Source organism: Carcharodon carcharias, chromosome 22 (genome assembly GCF_017639515.1).
Source record: "Carcharodon carcharias isolate sCarCar2 chromosome 22, sCarCar2.pri, whole genome shotgun sequence".
Taxonomy (NCBI): domain Eukaryota; kingdom Metazoa; phylum Chordata; class Chondrichthyes; order Lamniformes; family Lamnidae; genus Carcharodon; species Carcharodon carcharias.
The window spans coordinates 17,896,012-17,908,287 of NC_054488.1; the positions used below are offsets into that span (position 1 = coordinate 17,896,012).

At 39.1% G+C, this 12,276-nt stretch overlaps 1 protein-coding gene and 1 long non-coding RNA gene across 5 annotated transcripts in view; both read left to right on the plus strand.

Moving 5' to 3' along the window:
* The window catches only part of LOC121293759 (splicing factor U2AF 65 kDa subunit-like), a 50,872-nt gene that overhangs the window by 26,066 nt on the left and 12,530 nt on the right, over positions 1–12,276 (plus strand). For 2 of the 4 annotated variants that reach the window (XM_041217047.1, XM_041217048.1), the window contains exons 5-7: positions 58–174; positions 1,909–2,047; positions 3,815–3,894. In XM_041217047.1, the coding sequence (XP_041072981.1) occupies positions 58–174; positions 1,909–2,047; positions 3,815–3,894 (336 nt within the window). The remainder of the gene's footprint in view (positions 1–57; positions 175–1,908; positions 2,048–3,814; positions 3,895–12,276) is intronic. The other 2 variants (XM_041217049.1, XM_041217050.1) reach the window with 1 other exon arrangement.
* Positions 3,904–6,003, plus strand: LOC121293761. Its single transcript, XR_005946596.1, has 2 exons — positions 3,904–4,817; positions 5,917–6,003. It is a non-coding gene; the product is annotated as an uncharacterized LOC121293761 (long non-coding RNA).

A 12,276-nucleotide genomic window follows, 5' to 3' on the forward strand; every position in this document is an offset into this window, starting at 1 on the left:
CCATTTGTGTTCTCTAGCAGATTTTAAAATGCCTATGAATACCTTTGATTCTCTTAGGAAGCTATGGCAGACTTCTTTAACGCTCAGATGCGCCTTGCTGGGTTGTCGCAGGCACCAGGAAACCCTGTATTGGCTGTGCAGATCAACCAAGATAAAAACTTTGCTTTTCTCGAGGTAAGTCTATGCCCTGAACTTCTACTTAATTATTTCTAAAACAAATATTTGTCTTCAGTGCCCAGCTTTCTTTACTTTTGTAGGGCGAATTGTCAGTTATTTAAATGGAATAAAAATAGCCTAAGTCCAGTGATCCTTGATTAAGATCCTTATTTTCAAGTGGAGATTTGCCACCAAATTAATTGTTCCTCACGCACAGCTTGGGGTTAATCCTTTTGAAGACATGTGCATGTCAAAATATAGAATAATAGATATTTGAAATGATATGGCAGTAGTCTAATTGAATGGTTGAACTGAATTCCTAAACTGAGTTTGAACTCGAGTCATCTTAGGCTATAATTAGGTATGCCATTAAACACACACTAATTACTGGAGGAAAACCTGTAACCGGTGAAAAGAATATATGAGTGAATAACAATCGTTGAAGGAATGCATTGTATTTGCTGCCTGGTAAGTTAACTACTTATAAAATGAGTTCCTTTTTTTTTAAACACTTTACGTAAGAATTTCATTACTATTTATCTTTAGTTGCTTATGCAGTATACATGTTTCCATTGGAGAGGGTAAGCAGGCGAATTGCTTCCAAGTCTCTGGCATTTGTTACAATATAAGGTTTATAAGATTATGTTTTGGACCTGTCTCTTTAATTTAGGATAAAATGAGGGGACAAATATGACCTGTTCTGAAGTCCTCAAGACAGCATGCCTGGGCGGTTTGATTGTTAGAACTTAAAGGGAGGTTGTTTTATTAGCAAGAAGGTGCACTTAAAAGACACGGTGGCGGCAGCTTATGTACTAACTTAAGACTGAGTCTGAAGTCCCAAAAAAGTATTGAGAATGTCAAGTTGTAAACAATTGAGTTGAGGTCTCAAAAGAGAGTTGGGGCCTCAAGGATAGCTAATCAACATTTCTCCTTGAATCACATGGGCCTTGTAGCCACGTTACCACAGAGGGCAATTCAAACCACTGGACTTTTGAGAGGGAAAGGGTCTAAGATATCTCAGAAAACTCAAAACAAAGTTAGGATCCGGGAGAGGGAGTGCAGCTATAAGTTGCAGGACACTGTGGTTCACTCATGAGGAGTTAAAACAAGACTGGAAAATTTTCCTAGCTTACACTAGAGAAAGAATCTCCAGAGGGAGCAATCTCACTATGAAAGATAATTCTGAGATTCAAAGTTCCCAGGCTGAGGGAGAAAAAGAACAGAAGTAAACCCCCAGGATCTAAGAATCACCTTGGACTGGTTCCAGGAGAATTGAATGTCTATTTAAAGGACCGTGTAATGTATATCTGTGAAGTGCGTTTTTGGGTGTGCTAAAAGAAGAGGGGAGAGATATTTAGTCAACAGTGCTTTTAGTCTTTTGTTACAGTAACATGAAATCTTTCTTGTGTCATCCTTTCAGCTACTAACTGGAAGTTCAAATTGCTTTTTAAATGTTATTGGTCTCTAAAGAGATTGTAATACAGTGCTGGTCTTGAATCGTTGCTATAAGGAGCAGGTTGAATTGCCCTCAACTTTCTCTTTTCCTCTCCCTGTATGAAAGTCACATCTTTATTTGATGTCTTGCCAGAGGACAGGGCTGCTTTTGCAACTTTACCTTGAGTTTTGATTCAATTAAGATCTGCTCCATCTAAAAGCACTGAGGCACTTTATGCATCTGGTTTAATTGTCTGTTTGCTCTGACTTTCTTTTAAACGTGTTATCTTTAATATTATACTGTTGGTCTCTTCCTAGTTCCGTTCAGTGGATGAAACTACACAAGCCATGGCGTTCGATGGCATCATCTTCCAGGGTCAATCTTTGAAGATCCGACGTCCCCACGATTACCAACCTCTGCCAGGCATGTCTGAGCAACCTTCTTTCCATGTTCCAGGTCCGTCAAAAAATGCAACATCTGTGTGCTGGACTTCCTTTGCAGGTTTAAGTATACTGCATGCATCAGATGTAATGTCAGGTCACCAAAATGTTATTCACATCAGCTATTTGTTGGCTAAAGTGGAATAAAACAAAATATTTAAACAAACATCTACAAAAACGAAATTTGAAAAAAATGCAGATACTATTTCAAACAAAATGCAAGGAAAGTCAGTGTCAGAATTCGCACAGCAGAATTATAATTCTGTGGATGAAAAGCTCAGGGTGACTATCTGACTCGGATTGTATGAACACTCTGAGTTGCAATGAGGAAAATAACGTTGACATCAGAAATGACATTAAAATGGGTCACAAAATGTTGTACAATGCTATTCTTGTTACCTAAAATAACTTCAAATATTTTGGGGCAGGAGGTGGGGGTGGTGGTGTTATTTCCAGTGATCAAGAATTAAGCCAAGATTGTTTGATCCTTGTGTACTGAGGCTCCCCTCCCAGGGGACTGCTGACTCTGCCAGATTCCCATAGTGGAAGGTGGAACATTGCAGTTGTGAAACTCATGTGCCTGCAACACTAGCAGCACTCCAACTCACAAGGTGCTGATAAGGTCTGACTTTGATAAGTGACTATGCATCTTTAGCCAAGTTGCTTCAGAGGAAATATGGCAATGGTTTGGCCTAAGCCCCTATTACTTCTGTTATATTAGATGCTGTGAAATTAAGCAGAAAGTAAATTGAACAGAGATTTAGTAATGATGGTAAATGGGTTCAGATAATGTTTAAAACGTAAATTTATTGGCTTCCATTATTTAAGGTTTGGAATTTGGAAACAAAATGCTGCTTTAGCTCTTGTTGGGCGTGGGGTGGTGGAGGAAATACACTTTATGAAAAGAATTCACCTTCACTTTGCTCTTTTTCTCTTTTTTTTGTCTTTTTTCTCTTGCCTTTTGAACATTTATTTTCTTTCCTGTTGACATTTTCTCAATTTTTTTCTTCATTTTAATCTCTTCCATCCTCACCGGTTCTTAATCCCTGCAACTATTAAAAGTTCACTCACTTGTGGATTTTGGAAACCTGCAGAGTCTTTATGTTCCGGTTTGGAGCAGCTGGCGCAGCAAGATTCTACGCCAGCCTGGGAACGTGCGCATGTGACTAGGGCCACATTCGCAACACTGTAAGTCAGAAGGTTTTACCAGTTACGCTTCTGCTTTCCTCTGACCCATATGTGGCTTGCTTTTTTTTTTTAAAACAAGAGGGGTGAGTTCATTCAAATTAAGGTGCAAGAAGAAACTTCCAACATATAATGCTTTCCTAAGTGTTCAATATAATATATATTTATCTTTTTGTTCTCTGAGACAAAACATAATTAAGGTCCATTATCTGAACCCTTCCTTTGTCCCCTCCTCAAAGTTAAGATTGCTCGAGACCGAGTGGTGGCGCACATCATCCATAAGCATGATGGTATCGTCAAACCTGTAGCTGCACTTGTATACCCCATGGAAGCAGTTCATCTCACTTTTAGGGTATAGTTTCTATGTATCTCATTGCAACATGTCTTCCTATCCATTAAATAGAAATCTCCATGGTGATTCAGACATTCTGAATCCCTTGCCTACCTCCCACCATGAGGTAAAATGTTTTGTGTGATCCTGATATATTTCCTTCCTTAATTTTTTTGTTAAATGTGCGACATAATGATCCATACTCCCACTAGCTTTTCGTCCAGGATGTTTATATTGCCATGTTTTGTTTCTCTTGTCTCTCTGTAGGTGTTGTCTCCACAGTGGTTCCGGATTCTCCACACAAGCTTTTCATTGGCGGTTTGCCCAATTACCTCAATGATGATCAGGTAGCTATGGATACAACCCACTCGGAGAAAGCTGACAGTGTGGTCTTGCTCTTTCTCCTCTTCAATTTCATACATCCAAAGCTGCGTTGATTTATGCCACTGACCAAATATGGCTGGTCTGATAGTTATGTAGCAGTTATTGACTCTTCAAGGTGTCAGCTTTCTCCAATGTAATTCCAAACTAATTTTTGAGGATGGCTTTTTTTAATCACTAATTGGTTTCTTTAAGCCAGTATTATTGGACCAGTCCTTATACTGAGATTTCTGGATAATTCACTGAGCAAGGAACATTTGTTGTTTTATGGTGAAGCTAATGGGTGAATCAGATTGTTGCATGTTTTGGAAATGATAATGGAGCGTTTTTTCTTTTTTTCCATCCCACTTTCTCCCCAAATCTTTTTTAAATGTGAAAATGCTTGTGTGAAAATGCTGATTTAATAAAATGGCTGGTGGAGAATTTGTTACCTATTATATAAAATCAACATTTTTGCTCAAGCAAATTTCACTAGCTTCCTTTTGCAGCAAGGGAAATAGCAAATCTGGCTGCTGAAGGGTGACAGAATGTCTTAAAGATCCAGATCTGCAATACCAGCACCACAAACAAAACAAGAAAGCGAAGTCCATTCTGTAACAACATTACTGGAAGATATTTGCATCTTAAGAGGGCCGATTCTTCCCCTTTGCAGGAGTTTGCTTTTTTCCCCCATTATTTTAGGACTCCTGAATTTGGCTTTGTTTTCCATTTTAGTATTTCAATTGTTTGTAAATTAGTGTAGGTATTTTGAATTGTAGAGTTTTCAGTTTGCCGACATGGCATATTTTTGCAGTGGTAAAGCTTTTCGTTTTAGCCCCATTTTCTTTTCACAGCAGTTCAGTTCAGTTTTTACAGGTTTTTAGATTCCTAAACCGTTCGGCACTTAAAGGTGAGATGCAATTACAGTCAATTTCTTTACTACCTTATGATATGTAGTGTTAAAAACACTTTGGTAAATTTGTATAGTTCAAGCTTGGTTTTACTACAAAATTGCCTTTGAAGGACCATATCATGTTGGCTTATTAATTATTTTTATTAAATAGTCTTTTTTTTTTAGTTAAACTGAAGAGATGAGCAGAGGGCACTCAAGTTTTGGGCTGAGACTTAACTTTCGGATCCACTTGTACATAGAGTACTGGCCAATACACAGTTTTTGTTTCTCAATTTTTTAATGCATCGATGGCTTTAAGCACCTTCTGAATATTTTCTCCCCCAGACTGGCCTATCTGCAAATAAGTTTCATAGAGGTAAAACATAAAAATAATTTGGACAGTCTCGAAGGATACTTTCATGCATGCCTGAAGCACTAGACTATAACTGTTGCAAGTAAATTCAAAGCCAATCCATACAAATTGGCAAACTAATTATAACCATTGGTTATAAACCAATTACTTAAGAAGCCCTTGGAAAACTCAACTCTAATTAACTTCTTGTAGAATTTATTAATTGATGGATGGATGTTTGCACTGGGACTGCTTTGTTTATTTTTTTTAAAAACTTTGAATTTACTTTTCCATTTGTAAATACTGGATCACTGTTAATTTTAAGCCCTAATTTATGTGCCTTGCACCAATAAATTAACTATTTTTACTGGATAGTTCAATTCTGTGCTTATAGCAAACCTTTGTTTAAGGTGCACATTCACTTCCTAATGTCATGCTACATATTTAATAGATTCCAAATTTTGTAAAGTTATAAACATGATATGATCCTTGGCAACACTTTATTTAATTTCTGTAGCTATCTATATTAGCTATCGTAACACTCACCTAAAACTGGAAGGGGGGGAAACAATTGGAGAAATTGATATTAATCTGTAATTGATATTCAACATTAGAAAATCTGAAATGCACGGTTTAATGAGAACAGGGAGTTTTGCTTTCTAATTCTAAATTTGTGAGCCAGTGTTATACTGACTCCTTCCTTTGTAGTCACTGCTGGTTGATACTCATGGCTCTTTCATTTTTGTTCCCCCACTTTGTCCCCAGCTAGGGGCCTGTAAGATCGTAAGTCTTGGCGCATAGTTTGTTCAGTAGTACTGATCTACTGCTGCCATGCCAACCTGTAAGACAAGGCAAGTAAGAGCTCATGTCCCGCACTCGGATACCCTCGGAGCCAGCTGCTCTGCTCTGCCCTCAACTCTAGGACCTGCCCAGCCTTCCTGGGAGCATTCGCTGGCTTTGAGGGTAGACCTAAACAAAGAAAACAAATTTAACTTGTTTTTGGTACAAATGAATAAACCACTTTAAGGAGTGGTGTAAATAGTCCGTATAAACCTATGGTATATATGTCTGTAGGAGGTAAGAATTTTTTCTTTTTTTTTCCAACTTTTCATATAGTCAAGGGTTGTTTCTTTATGAAGTTTTTTTTTGTTGGGAGAGACCTTTGAGCCTATAGTTTCTCAATTGCCTTTATTAACCCCTTGAGAACCACATTTATGTTATGCTGTTTGATTGGTAAGAATGCTTCATCACTTTGAATCCTCAAAATGTCATGGTTTAGAAACAACACAAACATTTTTTCATCTACAATAATAAACATAAAATTCTATGATTTGAATCGGTGCAGATTGTCCTCAATGGGTTAATTTGAAGGCTGAAAAGGCCTCGATTTTCCTGTAGAAAAATAACCCATGTCTGGAGTCCAGAGTTCTGAAAACTATAAAAGTACCTGGATTCTGTTGGTATTTTGGATACGGGATCCGAGAGACGTGTAAACCCAAGTACACAAGGGGAACTAAGGTGTGTGAATTGCAGTAAAGGGTGTCTGTTACATATTTGAATCCCTGTGCTCTTGAAGGATTAAAAAAATAAAGCTAGGCCTTAATGTATGCTTTGGGATAACAGGTTATCGCATTTTCCTGAAATTCCTGACTATTTTGAACAGAGGTGTCTTTCTATAACTATAAGTAAATTGGTTATATAATTATCCTGCCTCACGTCTTTCTTCAAGAACTAAATCAAAGGTGACAGCTCATTTGTAATCATGTAATTTTGTTAAATGAAATTGAACCAGTTCTCTCTCATCCATTACCTTTTTCTTATTGATGATATAAATTTTAAAATGTAATCAGGACAATTATGAAGACACTTCTCTGAAAAGCTGTCTTTGGTTCTGGATCAATGAATGGATCATATGGGAGGGAGATTCCATGTTTTTAAAAGTAGTAAAAGAGCTTGTATGTATGCCATGATTACGTTTGGCATTTTCAAGTATTGTGCACTTCCTCAATATTATTGAAATCGCTGCTTGGCAGCTTAAGCAGTGGAGGTGCTTTTTTTTATTTGTTCATGGGATGTGGGTGTCACTGGCTAGGCCAGCATTTATTGCCCATCTATAATTGCCCTTCAAAGGGCATTTTAAGAGTCATGGTGGGTTTGGGGTCCCATATATGCCAGACCAGGTAAGCATGGCAGATTTCCTTCCCTAAAAAACGTTAGTAAATTAAATGGGTTTTTACAACAATCGACAATGGTTTAATGGTCATCATCCAAATATTTATTGGATTCAAATTTCACCATCTGCCATGGTGGGCTTTGAACCCAGGTCCTCAGAGCATTACCCTGGGTCTCTGGAATACTAGTCCAGTGGCAGTACCACTATGCCACCTCCTTCCCAATAAATCTTTCCCTGACTAAGAATCAAACACAGGCCGTAGTGGTGAAAGCACCGAATGCTAACCACTAGACCACCAGGGAAGCATTGCACTACTGGATATATTCTATAGGCCACTAACTGGTGGGAAAGATATCAAAGGACAAATTTGCAAGGAAGTAGTGATCGTGGGGGACTTTACACACTCTGAGCCTACATTTGCATAATTAAAGAGCAAAGAGGGAAATGAGTTTCTGAAGTGTGTTCAGGAGACTTTTATTGATCTGTATGTTTCCGACCCAATGCGGAGGAGGCGTTACTATATCTGATTCAGGGGAATGAGATCGATCAAGTGCCAGTAGGGGAACATTTAGGCAGTGGTGATAATTGGGGAAAATTTTCTACCCGTTTGGGGGTGGGCATGGAGCCGATCGCCGCCATTTTGCATGGGCGGGCCAATTATGGCCCAATCTATGGCATGGAGCTGCCTCAGGGAAATTAATTTGACGATGTGAATTTCAAATAATGAAGCTGAAAAATCATTAACACATGTCCCCTCGTGACAACGTTACATGTTTTTCAAATGTTCCAAAAATATTTATTAATGTTATAAATCCTTCATGAAACCTCATCCCACCTGTGGATGAGGTTTCATGAAAAATGCGATGGCTGCCTGGGCTCCTCGTCTGCCCACCAACCTTAAGGTTGGACAGGCAGCTTTCTCCATTAGCTTATTTGTTTAATTGATGGCCTTTGACAGTTTGGCAGATACGCAGCCGACTCCAGTGCGAGCAGCTAAACGGAAGATCCAAATAATACGCTGTGACGTTGGGATGCACACCCGACGTCACCGCGCATCACTTGCCCAACCTGGCACGCCAAGCAGAAGATTTTTCCCATTGAATTATAATGTTTAGATTGGCTATGAAAAGATCAAGGAGCAATCTACAGTAAAAACACATAACTGGAGGAAGGCCAATTTCATTGGGATACAAACAGCTTTGATCCAGGTAAATTGGAATCCAAGATTGGCAGGTAAAACTATAACACAATAATGGGTTGCCGATAAAGAGAAGATAGTTGGGGTACATTCCCAGGAGGAGGAAAGTTAGGGCAAACAAGCCCAGAGCTCCCTGGATAATGCAAAAGATAGAAAGTAGGATGAAGAAGAAAAGAATGCCAGCTATACAATACAAGTGAAAGCAAGGTTGAATATAGAAAACTCATAGGGGAAGTGAAAAAAGAAAGGAGAAGCAAAGAGTATTTGAGAAGAGACTGGAAACTAACATAAAAGGAAATGTTCACCATTTATGACTCTTTAGATACTGAAGCAGTCCATGTCCAAATGCAGCAAGACCTGGACAATATCCAGACTTGGATTGACAAGTGGCAAGTAACATTTGTGCCACACAAGTGTCAGGCAATGACCATCACCAACAAGAGAGGATCTAACCATCGCCCCAAGACATTCAATGGCATCACCATCACTGAATCCCCCACTATCTGCACCATGGGGGTTACCATTGACCAGAAACTGAACTGCAATAGCCATATAAATACTGTGGCTACAAGAGCAAGTCAGAGGCTAGGAATCCTGTGGTGAGTAACTCACCTCCCAACTTCCCAAAGCCTGTCCACCATCTACAAGGTACAAGTCAGGAGTGTGATGGAATACTCTCCATGTGCTTGGATGGGTGCAACTCCAGCAACACTCAAGAAGCTTGACACTATCCAGGACAAAGCATCCCACTTGATTGGCACCCCTTCCACAAACATTCACTTCCTCTACCACTGACGAACAGTGGCAGCTGTGTGTACCATCTAGAAGGACAAGGGCAGCAGATATATGGGAACACCACTACCTGTAATTTCCCCTCCAAGCCACTCACCATCCTGACTTGGAAATATATCACCGTTCCTTCACTGTCACTGGGTCAAACTCCTGGAACTCCTTCCCTAACAGCATAGTGCATGTACCTACATCATGTGGTCTGGAGCAGTTCAATAAGGCAGCCCACTACCACCTTCACAAGAGCAATTGGGGATGGACAATAAATGCTAGCCTACCCAGTGACGTCCACATCCCGTAAATGAATAAAAACAGTTATCTATAGGCAGATAAATAATATATGGGTAGTAAGAGATGGGGATGGGCCAATTAAGGACCAAGAAGAGGGTTTATGTATGGAGGCAGGGGACATAACTAAGTACTAAATAAGTAATTTGCATCTGCCCTTACCAAGAAAGAAGATGCTGCTGAAGACACAGTGAAAGAGGAAGTAGATGAATTATGTGTGGATTAATTAAGGAAAGCCAGCATGGGTTTAAGGGTAAAGCATGTTTAAATAATTTCATTGAGTTTTTTGATGAGATTACATCAAACCCCCACCACCCCAGAGAGGGTGATGATTTTGATGTGGTGTACATGGACTTCCAAAAAGTGTTTGAAGTTGTGTCACATAGTAGACTTGCCAGCAAAGTTGAAACCCATGGAATAAGGAGGATAGTGGCAACATGGATACAAAGTTGACAGGAAGAAGAATAGTAGTGAACAGTTAAGATAAAATATTGCGGATGCTGGAAATCTGAAACAAAAACAGAAAATGCTGGAAAAACTCAGCAGGTCTAACAGCATCTGTGGAGAGAAAGAAAAACAGTGTTAATGTTTTGAGTCCATATGACTTCTTCAGATGAAGAGTCTTACAGACTCGAAACATTAACTTTTTTTCCTCTCCACAGATGCTGATAGACGTGCTGAGTAGTGAATTAGTTTTTTGGATAGGAGGAAAGTAAACAATGGGGTTCCTGGGGGTCAGTACTAGGACCACTGATTTTCCTGATATAAGTGACTAACACTTGGGTGCACTGGGTACAATTTCAGAGTTTGCAGGTGACATTAAACTTGGAAGTATTGTGAACTGTGAGAAGCATAGTGAGAGACTTGATACAGACAGGCTAGTAGAATGAGCAGACGTGGCAGATTAAATTATTTCAGTTAAATGTGAAGTGATATATTTTGGTAAAAAGTCACAATATAAATTAAAAGTGGGTGCAGGAACAGAGGTCTAGGGGCTATACATGCACAAATCATTAAAGGTGGCAGGGCAGGTTCAGAAAACAGTTAAAATGCAAATGAACTTCATAAGTAAAGGGATATAGTACAAAAGCCAGGAAGTTATGATGAACCTTTATAAAACACTGGTTTACCTCTACTGGAGTATTATGTCCAATACTGGGCATCACGTGAGGTTTTATAAAGGCTGCAGAAAATAAAGGCTTATGAGAATGGTTCCAGGGATATGAAATTTCAATTGTGTGGGTAGATCGGAGAAACTGGGGTTCTTAGAAGTGAATGTTGAAAGGAGATTTGGTAGAAGTATTCAAACTCATGATGGGCCCAGATATAGTAGATTGGGAGAAACTGTTCCATTGGTAGAAGAGTTGAAGCAATGACGCCGTGAATTATTTTTACGCAGCAAGTGCTTAGAAACTGGAATGCACTGCTGGAGCATGTGGTGGAGGCAGATTCGATCATGGCTGTCAAAAAGAGTTTGGATAAGCACTTGAAGAATGGGTGAGTGGAAAAGGCTGAGTTGCTGTTACAGAGAACCAGCATGGACGTGACGGGCTGAACAGCCTCTTTCTGCATTCTGTGATTCTAGACAACCTGCATGCCTTTCATGTAGATTGTTGAATTAAGTTGCATTGTTTTTTTTTGCCAGCCTGCTAGACAGAGTATCTCAGCTTGAGTGAACTGTTTCATGTTAGGAGAAGGGTGGGAGTGACATAATATATTCAAGTGTACTTGCCATCAGCAGGTTGAGGAACGGTCTTGATAGCTGTCACAGATATTATGACCAGGTAAAAGAAGTACATGACTCCTCTTGTCTACTCCATGGATATAAATGTGTGTAAACAAATGGCATTGATGTAAGGTTTTCAGTTTCTAGTTTCCTTAAGAAAAATGTAGCCTTCTTTACATGAAGTGAGTATGAGTTTATGAACAGTTGGGAACAAGCAATCTGGTAAAACAGAACTCTGGCCTCCAGTCATACATTTTGCCTGATGATTGCATATGTATTTGTATGAATTCCAATGGGATTATTCACCTATTTTGAGTGTAAGTGCTTCAAATTGTCAGCATTTAATTTGGAGAAGTTGGTAATGGTGTGGTTTAATATTAGCGAGAAGGAAGAAATGCGCAATACTGGGGCCAGAAAGTAAATTGTTAGAAACGTTTTTGATGGGGTTGGGGTGTCGGGGTGACATGCCTGTTTTATCCTCTTCTGATGGTCTGTGTAATACCTGTTGTTAATGGTCTGCAAACTGTTTTAGTGGTATGGTTTAATGCAAACCCTTGATTGGGTCATTTGCTGCCCAATTCTGGGTGTTTTTTTTATACATATGCTCAAATGTCTTTTTGTTAAAATTAATAATAATCCAGTTCGGTCCTTGTTATCCAACTTGATTTTAATTAGCGGAACAGTGCAAGTATAAGAACAGACCTACAGTCAGATTACATTTGTATAAAAGGAACGTATATGGCAAATCGTCCTTGCCTCTGAATCCAAGATATCCCTGGTCCTTCCACCTCTCCCTCTGTTTCCAATTCCACATTTCTTCATTTGTGCTGTGAAAATCACTTCTGAGTTTTAGCTAACTGGTAGAAATTTGTAAAGGGACTTAAAATCAGTATTATTTTCTATTGCTGCAATAATCAAGGAAGCTTTTTTGTTAAATTTGACAAAAGCTTA